This window comes from Eubalaena glacialis, chromosome 7 (assembly GCF_028564815.1).
Source record: "Eubalaena glacialis isolate mEubGla1 chromosome 7, mEubGla1.1.hap2.+ XY, whole genome shotgun sequence".
NCBI classification, from domain to species: Eukaryota; Metazoa; Chordata; class Mammalia; order Artiodactyla; family Balaenidae; genus Eubalaena; species Eubalaena glacialis.
The window spans coordinates 85,474,328-85,492,660 of NC_083722.1; the positions used below are offsets into that span (position 1 = coordinate 85,474,328).

The 18,333-nt window shown below is 40.0% G+C and overlaps 1 protein-coding gene across 3 annotated transcripts in view; it reads left to right on the top strand.

Moving 5' to 3' along the window:
• The window catches only part of PTPRG (protein tyrosine phosphatase receptor type G), a 729,368-nt gene that overhangs the window by 691,113 nt on the left and 19,922 nt on the right, over nucleotides 1–18,333 (top strand). For all 3 annotated transcript variants that reach the window (XM_061197096.1, XM_061197097.1, XM_061197098.1), the window contains 9 exons: nucleotides 5,183–5,265; nucleotides 5,455–5,589; nucleotides 6,622–6,756; nucleotides 8,732–8,904; nucleotides 10,481–10,616; nucleotides 11,198–11,344; nucleotides 13,248–13,341; nucleotides 14,241–14,317; nucleotides 14,808–14,936. In XM_061197096.1, the coding sequence (XP_061053079.1) occupies nucleotides 5,183–5,265; nucleotides 5,455–5,589; nucleotides 6,622–6,756; nucleotides 8,732–8,904; nucleotides 10,481–10,616; nucleotides 11,198–11,344; nucleotides 13,248–13,341; nucleotides 14,241–14,317; nucleotides 14,808–14,936 (1,109 nt within the window). The remainder of the gene's footprint in view (nucleotides 1–5,182; nucleotides 5,266–5,454; nucleotides 5,590–6,621; nucleotides 6,757–8,731; nucleotides 8,905–10,480; nucleotides 10,617–11,197; nucleotides 11,345–13,247; nucleotides 13,342–14,240; nucleotides 14,318–14,807; nucleotides 14,937–18,333) is intronic.

The following is an 18,333-nucleotide window of genomic DNA, read 5'->3' on the forward strand; positions in this document are numbered from 1 at the left end:
TTTAACGTTAATTTGAATTTAAATTTTGAGTGAATTTCAGTGGTTTTTGTTATCGACACAGAGTTGTATAACCATCACCACCACCTAACTTTAGAACATTTTCAGGACCCCAACAAGAAACTTCCTTACCCATGAGCAGTCACTCCCAATTCCTCCCTCTCCCAAAGTTCCTAGAAACCACGTACCTACTTTCTTTCTCTATGTGTTTGCCTATTCTGGATATTTCATATAAATGGAATCATACAATATATGGCCTTTTGTGTCACTTCTACTTGGCATGATGTTTTTAAGGTATACCCATGGTGTGGCTTATATCACTACTTCATGCCTTTTTATGGCTGAATAATACTCTGTGTTATGGATATACCACATATTCATTTCTCATTTGATGGACATTTGAGTTGTTTCTACTTTTTTACTATTACGAAGAAGGCTGCTATGAACATTTGTGTACAAGGTTTTGTATGGACATATATTTTCAACTCTCTTGGGTATATACTTAGGAATTGAATAGCTAGGTCATATGGTAACTTTATGTGTAACATTTTGAAGAACTTCCCAACTGTTTACTGAAGTGGCTACACCATTTTACATTCCCAGTAGCAATATATGCAGGTTCCAACGTTTCCACATCCTTGCCAACACTTGTTACTATGTTTTTTTGATAATAGCCATCCTAATGAGCGTGAAGTTTTGATTTGCATTTCCCTAATGATTAGTGATGTTGAACATCTATTCTTGTATTTATTGGCCACCTGTATATCTTCTTTGGAGAAATGTCTGTTCAGATCCTTTGCCCATTTTTTAATTGGATTACTTGTCTTTCTATTGTTGAGTTCTTTATAGATTCTAGATACAAATCCCTTATCAGATATATAGTTTGCAAATATTTTCTTCTATTCTGTGCATTGTCTTTTCACTTTCTTGATGATGTCCTTTGAAGTACAGATTTTTAAAATTTTGGCGAAATTCAGTGTATTTTTCTTTGGTTGCCTGTGGTCTTGTTCTCACATCCAACGAACCAGTGCCTAATCCAAGATCATGAATATTTACACCTGTCACAGTTTTCTGGTCTTAGCTCTTACATTTACGTCTTTGATCCATTTGAGTTAATTTGTGTATATGGTGTGAGGTAGGGGTCCAGGTTCATTCTTCTGCATGTTGATATCCAGTTGTCCCAGCACCATTTGTTGAAAAGACTCTTCTTTCCCCCACTGAATTGTCTTAGCACCCCACCAAAAATCAACTGACCATAAGTGTGAGGGTTTATTTCCAGACTTTCCTTTCTTTTTCATTAATCTGTACGTCTATCCTTATGTCATTGCCACACTGTCTTGATTACTGACTTTGTAATAAGTTTTGAAATTGGAAACTGTGAGTCCTCCAACTTTGCTCTTCTTTTTCAAGGTTGTTTAGGCTATTCTGGATCCCTTGTGCTTTCATATAAATTTCAGGATCAACCTATTACTGCAAAAACTGTAGCTGGGATTTTAATATGGATTATTTTGAATCTATAGATAAATATGGGGAGCATTGCCATCTTAACAAAATTAGGTCTGCCAATTTATGAAGATGGGATGTCTTTCCATTTATATAGGTCACCTTTTATTCCTTTCAGCAATCTGCATTTTACAAGTGTTGTGCTTTTGTTAAATTTATTTCTAAGTATTTTATTCTTTTGGATGGAATTGTTCACTTGGTATTTTCAGATTGTTAATTGCTAGTGTATAGAAATATAATTGATTTTTGTATGTTATGTTGATCTTGTATCTTACCACCTTGACTGAACTCATTAGTTCTAACAGTTGTGTGACCCTTGTTATTTTCTATATTTTTGTTAATAGCTACTCTAACAGGTGTGAGGTGATATGTCATCGTGGTTTTGATATGCATCTCCCTGAAGATTAGTGATGTTGAGCACCTTTTCATGTACCCATTGGCCATCTATATGTTTTCTTTGGAAAAATGGATATTTAGGTCCTCTGCCCATATTTTAACTGATTGCTCGTTTTGCTAGCTGTTGATTTGTGTGAGTTATTTATATATTTTAGATGTCAACCCCTCATCAGATGCATGATTTGCAAATATTTTCTCCCCCTCGGTAAGCTGCCTTTTCATTTTGTTGATGGTTTCCTTTGCTGTGCAGAAACTTTTTAGTTTGATGTAGTTCCACTTGTTTATTTTTGCTTTTGTTGCTTTTGGTTTTGGTGTCAGATTGAAAAAAATCACTGCCACACTTATGTCAAGGAGCTTTTTTTCTCTGTTGTTTTTTCCTAGGAGTTTTATGATTTCAGGTCTTAAATTCAAGGTTTTAATCCATTTTGAGTTAATTTTTATGTATGGTGGACTGTAGTGGTCCAGTTTCATTCTTTTGCATGTGGCTGTCCACTTTTCCCAACACTATTTATTGAAGAGACTGTCCTTTCCCCATTGTATATTCCTGGCCCTTTTGTCATAAACCAATGGACCATATATGTGTGGGTTTATTTATGGGCTCTCTACTCTGTTCCATTGATCTGTGTGTCTGTTTTTATGCCAGTACCATACTGTTTTAATTATTATAGCTTTGTAATGTAATTTGAAGTCAGGGGGTGTGATGCCTCCAGCTTTGGCCTTCTTTCTCAAGATGGCTTTGGCTATTTGAGGTCTTTTATGGTTCCACACACATTGTAGGATAATTTGTTCTATTTATGTGAAAAATGCCATTGGAATTTTGATAGGTATTGCATTGAATCTGTAGATTGCTTTGGGTAGTAGTATGGACATGTTAACAATATTAATTCTTCCAATCCATGAGCATGGACTATCTTTCCATTTATTTGTGTCTTCTTCAGTTTCTTTTATTAATGTCTTAGAGTTTTCAATACACAGGTCTTTCACCTCCTTGGTTAAGTTTATTCCTAGGTGTTTTGTTCTTTTTGATGCAATTGTAAGTGGGATTGTTTTCTCAATTTCTCTTTCTGATAGTTCATTATTACTGTATAGAAATTCAATCGATTTTTGTGTATTGATTTTGTATCCTGCATCTTTACTGAATTCATTTATTAGTTCTAACAGTTTTTTGATGGAGTCTTTAGGATTTTCTATATATAATGTCAGGTCATCTGCAAATAGTGCCAGTTTTACTCCTTCCTTTCTAATTTGGATTCTTTTTATTTCTCTTTCTTGCCTAACTGCACTGGCTAGGACTTCCAATACCATGATAAATAAAAATGGCAAGAGTGGACATCCTTATCTTGTTCCCATTCTTAGAGGGAAAGCTTTCAGCTTTTCACCATTGAGTATGATGTTAGCTGTGGAGTTGTCATATATGACCTTAGGGTTTCTATATACAGGATCATGTCATCTGTGAATGTAGTTTTACGTCTTCTAGAAAATGTTTTAAAAGAACCAAAAGTCATTTTTGAATGAGAGTATTTGTTTCAGTTACCTGAGAGAATGAGGAGAAGGAAAAGAAGGGAACAAGAAAGAAGAGTAAAACTTTTCTTTTCTTGCCAGTCTTTGGATAGATTGACTCTGGCAGTATTTGTTGGCCAAGCCAGTCAAGGCTCACCTTCCTGAGATTGTGAGGACTTGTCCATTTATAGACCTCATTTCTAACCATATAAGTCAGGCAGAGATATACACGTGTATATGCCTTGCATATGTCCACACACATCACTCTCCACCATAGCAACCTCTACTTCTAGTGAGCTCACTGCCTTAGCTAAAAGTATGTGGCAGAGAAGAGGGAGGAAATCAAGGCAACTTCTGTGTGATGTGCCCAAGGGTCATCGTGTTTTGTCCCAAAACCACCAGTTCTTGTTAGACATGTTTTACTTTCACAAGTTCATTTGAGGTTTTACTTTCACAAATTCAAATTAGATGTGGTTTTATTTTCATAAGTTCAGAGAGCTGGGTTTTGGTGCTCTCTTGGCCACTTGGTCAGACTCTGGGCACATAACCCGGCACCTTGGTCTACCCCTATATTAATGCCTTTATATAGCAAGGAGTAGCATAGAAATGTTATGGAACAAGTAAAATTAGTTCATGAATGTGCCTGGAACACAATATAGGAAGAGCCTTCTCTCATGGAGCCATCACAGCTTTCAAGGCACATGTGGATGCCACCTCCAGTATTGATCTTTTTAGCTAGTCTGTTACCTTTTTGATGAAATATGAATTGTGCAACTTGAGGAGCATGTGTTCCTCTTTGTCAGTCTGACAAGTAACAATATAATGCTCCTAAGGCATAGGATCCAGATGCCCTAGGAGAGTATTTTCAGTTGGGGCCCATTTATATCAGGCAGCCCCTGTTCAGATTCACTGCAGTCTGAGAGTTTGTCAGCACAACAAAAGCAATTCACAGTTCCAAGAATGTGGAGGGCTTTCCAGAAGTGCTTGATATAGTCTGGGGTCAGTAATGTCTAGGCTAATCCACTCATTGGACGTCTTTTTGAACTAGCCTTTTACGATCATGATTATAAATAGAAATGGAAATCGGGCTTTTGCCCATTCTCTTTCTAGCTAGGGAAAAATAAAAGTATGACCTCAGCTTTCTTTTGTTTGTTATCCTATAAATACAAGCTCATTCTGTTGGGCAACCAGAGGCACATATCACCACTCACCTTTTGTTCGTAGGGGAAGGTTAAGTGGATCTTAAATCTGATCATGGACTTCAGATTCCTGTGAAGAGATTACTCTTAGAAGCAAGCTCTGGCTCCCTCAATTACTCAGGGTCTGCTGGGGTGATGGGGAGTCCAACTGAATTTAGCAATGGCACCTCCGGAAAATAGACGTTCTGGACTTGATCTAATAAAATCACCTTTTTATATTTATATCAATGGGGAGGGGGTGGGGCATGAGTAATCAAAGGCCTTGGAAACTGGTTTTAAAATATAGGATGAGGAAATCTGGGAGGGTTGCAACTTGAATTGTTTTACATGAACTAATAAGGACCACAATTTGCATTTCTTGCATATTAGCACTCACAGGTCAGAGCATGAGGTAGGAGTGTCCCTGTGGTTTGGAGATGGGTTTGAATGCTGTAGCTTTGAATTTTTAGTTGTTCTTCTGCCGGAAGGTTTCTCGGGCCACTCTGGGAGATGCCATGTTGCCTCTTTGCCTTGTTTTGTGCTTTAGAATGCTGCTAGTTTTTGAATTATACATTTTGTTTTTGCTTTTGTTTTCTTATCCTCTGTAGATGATCACAGTAGGGTGAAGTTAAGACCTTTACCAGGAAAAGACTCTAAGCACAGCGACTACATTAATGCAAACTATGTCGATGTAAGTCAGAAATGTTTTTATAAACCTGTTTCTGATAAATGAAGAGTGCTGCAGAGACTGTTGAATGTGTTTTCATACCGCACAGAGCTCACACGAGAAGCACAGCCTACTCAATACGGAAGGCACTTGAATTATTAACTGGTCTGTGATACTGCTTTCATCTTACTTTGTGCTGTGTCATCTTTGAAGGGTTACAACAAAGCGAAAGCCTACATCGCCACCCAGGGACCGTTAAAGTCTACGTTTGAAGATTTCTGGAGGATGATTTGGGAACAAAACACTGGAATCATGGTCATGATTACGAACCTTGTGGAAAAAGGAAGAGTAAGAACTTGTTGGCTTAATCGTGTACCTTCATTCAAAAAAATATCTGTGGAGTACCGCTGTAGGGTAGAAACTTGGCAAGGCCGAAAGAGTTAGAGAGATGAGAAGTGTCCTCCCTGCCAGGAAAGTGAGCTAGGCACTTACCAGAGTGGATTAAACATGATGATCAAGGTGAATAGGGTATTAATTAGGGGGGAGCTGCAAAGCACAGGAATGCATCCTCTAGTACAGAGATTTTTTTAAAGAGTTAGTTAATATTTGAGGTGAGATTTGAACAGTGAAAGAGGAGGAGGAAGAGTTACACAGGCTTGAAAAGAGAAGGAGGGACGTTCCAAGTATCTGGGAGAGAAAGAACAAAAGCAGGGACATTGGAAGAAACAGTTTAGTCAAGGAACTACTAATAGTTCACACTGGGGGGAGTAAAGACTGCTTAAACACCTTGACCGTGACTAAGAGAACCTTTTTTTAAGATGATGATTCATATGTTAACTTTATTGGGTTATGAGCTTACATTAGACGTGAATTTAAGCTGGAATAAGGATCCAGGCTCTGGTTGGTTACTCAGAATCACTACTGCGTCACTTGGACGGTAGAATCCCTGTTTTGCCTTTGGTGACCCAGTTTTTAACACGAAGGCTCTCACAGTTACAAGAGACTTTGTGTTAACTGTGAATGCAGGCCAGCCTCCCAAAATGATACTTAAACGCCCTTGATAACATATCTTACCCATATTTCGTAGAGGTCAAATATACAGGATTTTTCTTAGACCTTCTTTTAAAGTACATCATGTGTTGAAGGATGATCACGAATACTAGGCCCATTTCTCAAATGATCTTGCCCAAACGTGTCCCAAGATTAACCTCTTCAGAGGTCACATCTGCCTGCAGGGACTTCAGCCCATGCATTCCTTTTTTAGTCAACCACGTGGTAATATGGCCTGTGTCTCAACACCGTCATTTGAAACCACATTATCAACATTGGAATTGTGACATCAATTGCAGTTATAATTTACAGCTTTTTTCTTTTTTGCAGCGAAAATGTGATCAGTATTGGCCCACAGAGAACAGTGAGGAGTATGGAAACATTATTGTCACACTGAAGAGCACAAAAGTACACGCCTGCTATACTGTTCGTCGTTTTTCAGTCCGAAATACAAAAGTGAAAAAGGTATTGAAGGAGTTGGGTGGGCTGCCAGGGCATCTCTTTTTAAACTAGCCTGAAAATTACTGTGCGACTAAGGCCAACTCTCATAACCAACTTGGTTTTTAAAAAAGTATTTTTGAAACCGTTTTTTCACAACTCTTTTGATTGACATCAGTGTATGGTGTGAAAGATACTGGCAAAGCACATAATAGAATTTAACTGGCCTGATTGAGTTCTTTAATCTCTTCATGAAGGAGGCTTCATTTGGGGGGAAAAAAAAGGTCCTCTGAGGTTTTGGTAACCAGCAAATATGGCAGCATCTGTTTGTTTGGTGATTTAGCTTTTTAATTCCAATTTTCTGACAGCTTTAAAGCATTGTTTCCCAAAGTGTGTCCCAAGGGATACTGGCCCTGCAAGATGCTTGCAAAAATCAAATTCTGTGCTTCAGTAAGTATGGAAAATGAATGCCACGTAGTATGTATTCCCCCTTAGAAATTTACAAGGAACACAAGTACCCAGAGTGCTAGAGTTAAGAAACCGATATAACTTTGTTGTGTTTCCTAATGTGACTTAACAATAAAACCCTTCTCTGTAGTAGAACTGTTACCATCCTGAGAATTACACCTTGTGGAAATGGTGCTTTCAGGTTATCTCAATTTCTCTTGTTGAAAATCCACTGTCCCATCGAGACTCATAGATCACTGTAGCAGTACTATGAACTCAAGACAGATGCTCATTAGGAAAATGTGAAGTAGTACTCTACAGAGGTTTAGGTATGGGAGTTGTTTGTAGCAGTGGTTCCTAATTTATTTTTTTAGTCTTGGACATCTTTGAGAATGTGATAAAACTGTCTCCCTCTTGCCCCAGAAGAATTCACATTTACCGAGATTTTTATATGCACTGTCAGTGGCTCTGAAGCCCATTTGTGATCCAAGGTTAACAGTCCTTTCTGTGTATAGTTTTTTTCCAAGAATAGCAGAAGTATATAAAAATTAGCTGCACTGTTTTTATCTGTGTTCTCTGTAATAGAGCTGTTAACTGGCTCAAGCTAACCAATAGCCAGTTTATACTCATGAAGTACAGTGTCCATTACTCACGGAAGCACCTCAGGTTATTTAAACACGGCCCACTTACTCTTATTTTAGAAACAGCTTAAGCCAGAGGAGGAAGTCAAATAGGAATGTTAGGTGTTTTGCACACTGACCGTAGTAACTGCAAATGTGGAAGAAATAGGAAAATGAGAGGTAACAGAAGAATTAAGAAATCAAAGACATCCAAAGGCCTTATAGCACAGGGCCAGACACCCTACAAGGTTCAGTGTCAATGGATTAATGACCCTGAATCATCAAAAAAATTTTTTTTTATTTTAGAGGTATTGGTAATTAAAAAAAAAAAAAAATCACAGCAAGTGATCTATTTGGGGAAATTTTTCATCCAAAGTGGTTCAAGTGTAAAAAGTACAGCCACTTAAATGAATTTTTCAGAGTAGTTTTCCTTTATGAAAGTGACAGATAAATTGATTGTTGCCTTTGGCTCTAGAGATTTAGAACCACTTGTCACTTAGGATCCTCCCCACACTTCCTGGAGAGTGTACGGCACGAGCACTCCGGCTCCTAAAGGTCCAGCCCGGACAGTGGAGAAAGAATGTGAGTCCCGGCCCACAGTCAGATGAGTTGGGGCAGGAAGTCAGGAAATGGAGGCCTTGTAGGCAAATTACAAAGTGCTTGGATCGGTCCAGATCCAGAAAACCGATATTAAACATTCATTCTTGGTACAGTCTTAACCCATTTTCTCTTCCAAGAGATGTCTGATCCGTCTCATGCACCCAGGTCATGTCTCCATTTTGGGCATGAGAGGGCCACAGAGAGGAAATAACCAACCCCAGGAACGGCAGTTAAGGCGAATGGGAACAGGGGTCAGGTTTGCTGACATCCTTATGTGATTTTTATCAGAATGCCCACTCTCAGCTTAAAGACATCTTTTCTCACCCTTCTCTTAGGGTCAGAAGGGAAATCCCAAGGGGCGTCAGAATGAACGGGTAGTGATCCAGTACCACTACACGCAGTGGCCCGACATGGGAGTTCCCGAGTATGCCCTCCCGGTCCTGACCTTCGTGAGGAGGTCCTCAGCAGCCCGGACTCCAGAAATGGGCCCTGTGTTGGTGCACTGCAGGTGAGGCCGACGACGTCCCCTTTCTTCTGCCTGGGATTCAGCATTTGAATTGGGCAGAGCAGCGGGTGTGGGCTGTGTGAACTTGGACCACTGTGGCCCTGCTGCTGCTTTGTTTGATTTAGAAACAGAGTCTTACGCTGAAAACTGGGACCAATGAGACCTGTTAGGGTTATGGAAAGTCACTGTAGTCCCCTCACATTAAGAAACCATGTGCTGCTTCTGAGGTTAAAACAAAATCTGCTCTTAGAGGATGAGTTTCCAGTTTTTATAACGCCTTCTTATTACTGATAGAATCCCCAGTGTTTATAGGGAAATTGTTGGCAGCTCCTAATATATAAGAAACCTTAACACACAAGTTTAGAACTTTCCACTCTAGAGATTTTGAGTTTTTGAACATGGCTTTTCTGTAGGGTTCCTCCAAATGATAATATTTAGTTTATGTGTGAAAGGCTTTCAGCTTATGCATGCTATATAAAATACCTTTTTTAAAGCACAGATAAAGCCTGTTTTCCCATCCTTACTAACTACCTTAAACAACCTTAGCTGATTGTTTGTTATAAAAATGCTTTTATTGTGTTTCATTTGGATTGCTGGGCTTTTTTCACTTTGGTATTCAAATAGATGTTGCTTATTCTGTGATGTATGTTACATAGCTGCCCGGCCTTTTCTCAGCATTTCTCTGGGGCTGTTCTCATAACATGCTTCCACAGAGATGATCCTTTGCAGACGTCGGAACCCATCTTCTGTTTAAAGTCCCATGAGGACTCTACATTTTTACTCACCCACTTAGAATCACTAAAATAGAGGTGAAGGTCTATCATCAATCAAAGCACTTGGGTATCATCAACAAAACTGTGTGAGATGGGGAACCTGAGGTGGCAGGTTTCTGCCAAAAGAAGCCTGTGGTTCAATACGGCAGAACTTGGGTCTCCCTGGGTTGGGTTGCGTTGTTTTGCTTAAATAACAATCAATCAATCAGGAAACGGGAATTAAAGAGGCCAGCTTCTCCAGAGGGGCTCTTATTCTCCTACCCCTGGATTACTAAAGGAAAGTAGCCCTTTAAATAGAAACTTGCCAGTACTGAGCACCCTGGGGGGGAGTGGTGCAGAAAGGGGGTTTATTGAAAGGATAGTGCATTCTTCCAGAATCCCTGGGGGAGCGGGAGAACCAGGCAATGCCTCAGCAGGGGTGGTTCTGGTGCGGAGATGGCTACTGCCAGGAGAGACACCTTGCGGTCCCTGGCATCACAGAGTTAAACCCTTTGCTTGAGCTGCAAGCAAGGCTGAGAAAGCAAATATGTAACTCTATACATTTTTATTTATATTTAATTTTATATTTTTATGTATGGTAGAAGGGCAGTCTTCCCTCCCCATCAAGACTCATGAGGGAGGAAGGAGCCTATTGAAGTTTCTGGATGCTATCCGTATGTCATAACCCTCTTGTTGAGAGAACCTAGTGTAGTTGACGTAGGTTATTTCTCAGCGCGTTGGAGACTCAGATGATAATTTTTGTAATCCATGGTTCATGACCTGGTAGAGCAGCAGGTGTACTAGTTGAGTGTCCGCCTTTCTTCCAGTGCTGGCGTGGGCAGGACGGGCACCTACATTGTGATCGACAGCATGCTGCAACAGATCAAAGACAAAAGCACAGTCAATGTCCTGGGATTCCTGAAGCATATCAGGACACAGCGCAACTACCTCGTCCAGACTGAGGTGAGGAGGGGCTGCTGGGGTTCTCACGTGACTCCAGCACACGCTTGAACGGAAAGTTGAATGACTGATAGTGAGGAGACGTATGCATTCTCTTGAGGCTGGAAGGAATTTACAGGTTTGTGTTGGAAGATGTCCTAACCGGGATACCGTTCTTTGGCTCACAGTCGTCCATTTCTGTGTGGATCTTAAAATGAAGCAGATACAGTTTTCTCTAGTGCTGTGTACTCCATGCTGGGGGCGGTTAAACCTTGTTTTTTAGCCTGAGAGATATATACGCGAGAATGGTTCTAAAGCCCTTCACTGAACACACGTTTTCCCACTGCTTTGTTTGGGGCTTGGTGTGGAATACAGAACTAAACGCAACACAGTCGCTACCCTAAAATAACTTCTGATAGATAAGGAAGGAAGGAAGTATTGACTGGAGCCGACGCCCTGGCTGTAAATGCATGAGGGGATTCCCTGGGGGGGGGGGAGGTCCCTGCTAGGGGAAGAGTTCATCTAAGGTAGATTTCACGCAGGGGACAGAGGTGGCTGCCCCGTCCCAGCTCTCCTCAGTGACTACCATGTCGTGTGCCTTTTAGGAGCAGTACATTTTCATCCATGATGCCTTGTTGGAAGCCATTCTTGGAAAGGAGACTGAAGTATCTTCCAGTCAGCTGCATAGCTACGTTAACAGTATCCTCATACCAGGAGCAGGAGGAAAGACACGACTGGAAAAACAGTTCAAGGTAGTGCTTTGAATACGTTTCTTTGGCAAAGCAGCAAGGAGGTAAAGAAATGCCTTGAGTTTGGAAGGTCATGTCTTTTTTGCATGAATATCTAGACTGAAATGGATTACTGTTTGTACTCCTCAGATGTAATCCATGGGAAGATCAAGTTTCGACTTACGTATGAATTGTTGGTATCCAAGTAGATAGTGCCGTGCTGTATTTTCTTCTGCGCAGTTTACGACTTTAACATTTGCCCCTGGCCACAATGACATAGTACTCCGTCAGTCGTTCCAGTCCAAAAAATATCCTCTGTATTTTTTTCTGAACGAATCTCTCTTACCCTGATGAAGAACGGCTATTTGTTGGCGTTATCTTAAAAGCAAAGCTCTTTGAATGACTATCCTAGCAGATAATTTAGAAACTAGAAAAGATCTAGTTACTACGGAATACTAAAGAAACTTTAGTTAACTTTTCCTAAATGGTTATTCTTTTTCTTTGATAGGGGCATGGGGTGTAAAGACAGTTAAGGTTTATACGGAATTGAGTGAAATAAAGGTGAAAAAAGAGACTATAAGAACTATTTAAGTAAGATCAGAAAGCTCAGTCATCTCAAAGTACTAAGTGCTTTCCTATTTCGTAGTCTCTCATTAGACTTTGAAAAAGCAGGCTTTTTTGCACATTGTTCTATATGTAATTTCTCATTTTGTGTCAAGATGGAAAGAATGAGATGAATCTCTGCAGTTTTAGTTTTCATGGTAAAACTTTCCATAGACACTGAAACCTTCGAGTCTCAGCTCAAGAAATGAGACTGTCAAGCAAATGATAACAAGTGATATGAAATGAAAAATAGATCAATTTCACCAAGTTCAGTTAGTTATAACAATTTTAAATTTCTAGGTCTCCTTTTGTAACATCCTTACTACTCTGCAAACCATTTGAGGTAATCAATAGTGAGGACATAGTGTCTCATTTTGAATGTTTAAAACGAATTCTTAAAAAAATTAAGTACCAATAATTCTTAATTAAATTCTGCTTTTTCTGTTTCTGCAACATTTGTTTATACACTGTTTTAAAAATTCATCAAAGGAAACCAGGTCATTTGTTCCTTTACAGGCATTAACCATGTTAGAACTTAAATAGAAATAAAAAACAAATAGAAACTTAAACTACATCCATCTCCATGTAGAGAAGGAGACCGTTCCCATATACTCTGTTCGGATGGACCCCTCCTCACCCCCCCAAAAAGATTGACAGAATGATTCAACCAAGCTATATACACAGGAAGAATAACCAAACTACTGGGCTAATTATTTATAACAGCCTTAGAACAATGTCAGTTCAGTTTAACAGACATTTACTGAGAACTCACTCAGTAAATTCTTTACCTTCAAGAAACATGATTAGCTCTTATTACCACAAAGCCGTCTTTGCTAGTATAGAGCCACCTCTGTCTCATGTGGCTGTGAGGAATCAGTGACATCATCAACAGAGAAACCCACGTTAATCCAACAAATGCTGCTTACATAGTGCCTGTCATCAAGAAACCTAAGGCCTAATAGTAAATAAAACAAGCATGCAAACCACCAAGACAACTGAAAAAACTACCACTCTTGAAACACAAAAAAGTGTCCTTTGGGATACAAAAATGTTTAAAATTCATGAGTAATCTGATTATAGTATTTGTGCCAGATCATCAAGCAGATGCTATCAATTATACCTTTGTTTTTGTTTTGTTGTCTTTCCCCGCTTGACTGAGATAGACAACGCTGCATGTAGGTCAAAGAATTCTAAGTTTAGGGTCTACAACGTAATGATTTGATAGTTATGTATATAACTGAGAAATGATTACCACAATAAGTTAGTTAACACAGGCACAATTATAATCCTTTGAATGAAGGCTAAAATGTTGCTTTTCTTTCAGCTGGTCACACAATGTAATGCAAAATACGTGGAATGCTTCAGTGCTCAGAAAGAGTGTAACAAAGAAAAGAACAGAAACTCTTCAGTCGTGCCCTGTAAGATCTTAAAATCAGTTCGACTTGCCTGTGTTCGTTTTTTTCTTTGGATTTTGCGTGTTAGGTAAAGAGGCAGCCACTACCAAGGGGAAAAGTTATGCTGAGGACAACTGAAGCAGTTTGATCAAAACGGGAGGGGTGGGTGTCGGCACCAGCAAGTCGCTGCGTCTATGTGACGTGATAGCTAGCTTCAGTTCTCCTCGAAATTCAAGAGTTAGGTTATTTCTACCATGTCTTACCTTTAAAAAAAAAAGTCAAGTCATTATCACTGTGGCATTAATGCTCTCTTAAAACAGAGAGTCCTGGATTAATCTGCACAGCTGGAACTACATTACTGAATTATTCTGGCTATTGAGACTAAGGCACTGTTGGTAGGTGGTGACCACTGCATAAATAACTTGGGACACAGCAGTGGATACTGTGTGTAGTACACTGTAGACACAGGCATGGGTGATCAGTGGAGAGATTCTCTCTACTGAAAGAGGCCAATATTTTCTAAGCCCTTCCCAAAGAAAAAGATAGGGAGTAAGGGGATGGCAAAAGAGCAAAATACAATACGTTGGTATAATTGTAGGAGTATCAAAGCAGGGTCAAGAGTGACCTGAAACCCTGTGTCGTCTCCATACAGAGTATCCTCTTAGTGATCTGCTGGGAAAGCCTCTCCCACAGTCAAGTGTTATTCCTATAACGTCTGGGTCCTGCTGGGCACATGCAGCAGAATTTCATTTTACATTCTTCCTTAGCTGATAATGCTCTAGCTTGTTTAAAAATATAGGTAAGTCTTAAAAAGAAAGGGGAGCCAAAGAGCTCTGTTACTCACCAAGTAACTCTCAGAAAGTGCTGTTGGTGGTGAGGGGTAATGAGGCAAATGTGGTGTTTTCGTTTTTTCCATGTCATAGCTGAGCGTGCTCGAGTGGGCCTTGCACCGTTGCCTGGAATGAAAGGAACAGACTACATTAATGCTTCTTATATCATGGTAAGAGTCAACAGTTAATTAGAAATAAAGTCAATTAAACTGAAAGGTGCTAAACAGCAGATACCACCTATGTGACTTTCATTTTTCAAGTAAATTCTTGATGTGTAATATCAAAATTATAGAGATTTCTGTATCTGGAAACCTCTAACCAAGGATACCTAATCAGTGAGGACACAAAAATTGCTTAAGTTAACAAAAATGCTTGTTAAGGAATTAATCTTTTCGTGAATTTCACTCATCTAGTCTTGGAATAAATGTTGAAATTGCTGTCAAGTAAAAACAGCAGGGGGAACTAGAAGTGCATCGGATGTGGAGAGAAAACTGTCTATACATGTTAGGAGAAGTACATCTAAAAATTAGCCAAATGCACTGAATGCCTCTTGATTATTTTCGTGAGGTCAAAACAGTGCTGGTCTTATTTCATGAATATATTTTACTGCTGCAGAGTTAAACACTCATAATCACTGGTTTTTCGTCTTCCTAACTGAAGGGCTATTACAGGAGCAATGAATTTATCATAACCCAGCATCCTCTGCCACATACTACGAAAGATTTCTGGCGAATGATTTGGGATCATAACGCACAGATCATTGTCATGCTGCCAGACAACCAGAGCTTGGTAAGTAAAGCACATCTGCTATATATTAATGAGCCCGGGAGGCCATAGCATAAATTACCTTGTCACAGGGCTACAGTGTCTGTACATGCTAGGGAGGGAATTCAGACTTCTCATCGTGTATGTCTGCACAGGTGCCTTTCCTAGTCTCACCATTCCTGACCCTATCAGTTCCAATAGGATCAGCACTGATCCCTAATGCTGGTGATATATCAGTCACCCCTCAGTTGTACTGTACGTGGCAGTGTGGGAGAAGGTTTTTATTTATTTATTTTGGCTGCGTTGGGTCTTTGTTGCTGCGCGCGGGCTTCTCACTGCGGTGGCTTCTCGTCGCGAAGCACGGGCTCTAGGCGCGCGGGCTTAGTTGCTCCGCGGCATGTGGGATCTTCCCGGAGCAGGGCTCGAACCCATGTCCCCTGCATTGGCAGGCGGATTCTTAACCACTGAGCTACCAGGGAAGGCCAGAAGGTTTTGAAGAAGGTCCTTTTTCTAACCTCACTAATGCATGACCTTAAGCCGACCTCTTAGTTGCTGTATGTCACTGTTGAAAAATAAATGAACAATAACAGTAGTTAACATTTATTGATTATATCCTTTATTGATTATATCAATAAATGTTAACAGTAGTTAACATTTATTGATTATATTTTTACGTGTATTAACTCCTTTAATCCTTTCTACAACTCGATGACACAGGTACTCTCAGCATCTCCTTTAGTAGCTGAGAAAACTGAGGGAAGTAACTTGCCCAAGGGCATATACGAATCATGGGAGCCAGGATTGGAACTTGAGTCACCTGTCTCATTTTGCTATCGTATATGTCCAACGCCGCCACATCATAGAAATGTTTCCTAGCCAAAAAAAAAACGGTATCAAAAGTACTAATAATGTATCGTTATTTTCCCCCAGTCCATAGGCAAGCCCGATCTATTACAGGGAGGGAGATTAGGAAAGGCTTCTTTGTTCGGACTTGATGGTGCTTTTTAAGACCTTGACTAAGCTACTACCTCTTTCTTCTCCCTTTATTCCTTCCCTATTGAGGTCTCTAGACCCTAGAGGAGAAGGGTGAGCACGCTTATGAAAATAAGTGTAACTATTTCTGCTGAGCTCTCATCGCATTCTTAAGTTTCGAAATAGTTGCGTCTTCGGAAGTTACTATGAGGACTTGTAAGCGCACAAAGTAAAAACAAAAACAAAAACGATCTGCCTCCGTGAGTGTCAGAGTAGTGAGTTTTTTAATCAAGAAAGAACAGCATGTGAGTGAACCCCTAGTCTTGATGACATGCATTTGACTGTGTGCCCAGTCAGTAGGAACTTCACTTTGTCGCTTTCCGCTCCAGCTTCGGAATACCAAGACTGCTTCTGTGTGATAGAATGGCAACAAAGTTGAGAATCTTAAGCTAAAAACTGGAGTGTAAATTTTCAAATTAGCTGGCAATAGGGGTCTACTCTGTTCGGCATATGGAAATTGGAGGCATTTAGGGTTGTTAAAACGTGCATTTGTTGGATGAGTCAGTGTTTTGTTACCCTCACTTAACAGAGGACAGTCACTATACCCAAGAGCTCATTTGTATGGGGAGGCGAGGGGGAGACTGACTGAGTGAGTCAATACGTGTTCTGTGGACAGCGACGATCCAGGGCCACCAGCCCTGTCGTCGCGGTGTCTCTCTGAGGCCCAAGGAGGCTATGCTGCAATCATGCATGTCTGCACTCATAGCTCTGGGGTCGGAAGTCAGATTCAGTAGTGTGCAGTTTTTTTCTAAAGATACTGTCTCTGCAGTTTTTGTTTGCTTTGTTATTTATCACTACTGTAACGTTACAAAGACCATCATTCTGTGAATAGCCCAAAAGTCACTGCTGCTCAGGCGTCTCTGCCCTATCTGTAAGCAAAATAACCATGCGATCAGAGCTCCTACTGAATTAAGAAGTAGCATTTCTTTGTCATAGTCTGTCAAGAGGATCAGTTATTCCCTAGTTTACTGTCTGTGTTCAAAAGGTTTTTCTGGGCTTCCCTGGTGGCGCAGTGGTTGAGAATCTGCCTGCCAATGCAGGGGACACGGGTTCGAGCCCTGGTCTGGGAAGATCCCACATGCCGCGGAGCAACTGGGTCCGTGAGCCACAACTACTGAGCCTGCGCGTCTGGAGCCTGTGCTCCGCAACGGGAGAGGCCACGACAGTGAGACGCCCGCGCAGTGCGATGAAGAGTGGCCCCCGCTTGCCGCAACTAGAGAAAGCCCTCGCACAGAAACGAAGACCCAACACAGCCATAAATAATAAATAAATAAATTTAAAAAAAAAAAAAAAAAAAAAAGGTTTTTCTGCCGTTCCTCCACCATTACTAAAAATCCCTTTGGCAGTCTTTAGGCAAATTAGATAATTTCCAGTTCATGTTATCATCATAATAGCTCTTTGAGGTAGGTAGTTTTATTATTCCCACTTTTCAGATATGGAAATTAAGCCTTAGATAGATTACTTTATTCAGCATCACATCCAATCCTATACTTAATCTATGTATTTGGTTAAATTTAGAGGCCTTGTTCGTCATTATGTCTTTAATATCTGTTCAAAGGGCCCTAATTCCACTTCCTTGGGCAAAATGTATTAAAACCCAAGACAGTTACAGACTTCTTTTGTATAGACTAAACCCCGTTGCTAATCTGTTTCCCCTTATGCTGAGCTTTAAAAATAAAAATGTACTTGGCAATAAGCTATATTGAAACTTGAAAGGGTGATAAGTCTTATTGGACTGTTGGCTCATTTCTAATGCAACAATGTAAGATTAAACAAAACCTTCTTTGTTTTCAACATTATCCAGAATTATTTCTGACTTCACTAGTACTGTCTAAGCATTTTCAGGAAAATGTCCATAGAAATGTATATATTACAGGCAAACTGTAATTTGCCATTTGAACTGATTAGAAAAAGGAGGGGGCAGGGCTCATCATAATCATTGTATTTCTCACAGAGTCTCCAGCCTAGGCAACGGTTCTCTTTTTCTTAGGCCTCCATAGTTTTCAGGGATAGAATTCAAGTATCAAGCCTGAATACTGTATTAGTTTCAGGTGTACAGCTAAGTGATCCAGTTATATTTTCTGATTATTTTCCATTATAGGTTATTGCAAGACATTGAATATAGTTCCCTGTGCTATTCAGTAAATTGTTACTGCTTATCTATTTTATGTATAGTAGTTTCTGTTACTGAATATTTATTTTTAATCTTAAAAATAGATGAACGTTTAAAGCTTACCTGATTCGAGGCTGAAAGACTTGGAATCGAACATTGACAGACTAACTTTCCTTTTACAAAGCACCTTATACTTAGAGCCAATGTGCTTATTTATGGGCCTGTCTGAGCCTTGGTGTTTTCATCTAAAAAGCCAGAAGATAAAAATACCTCACT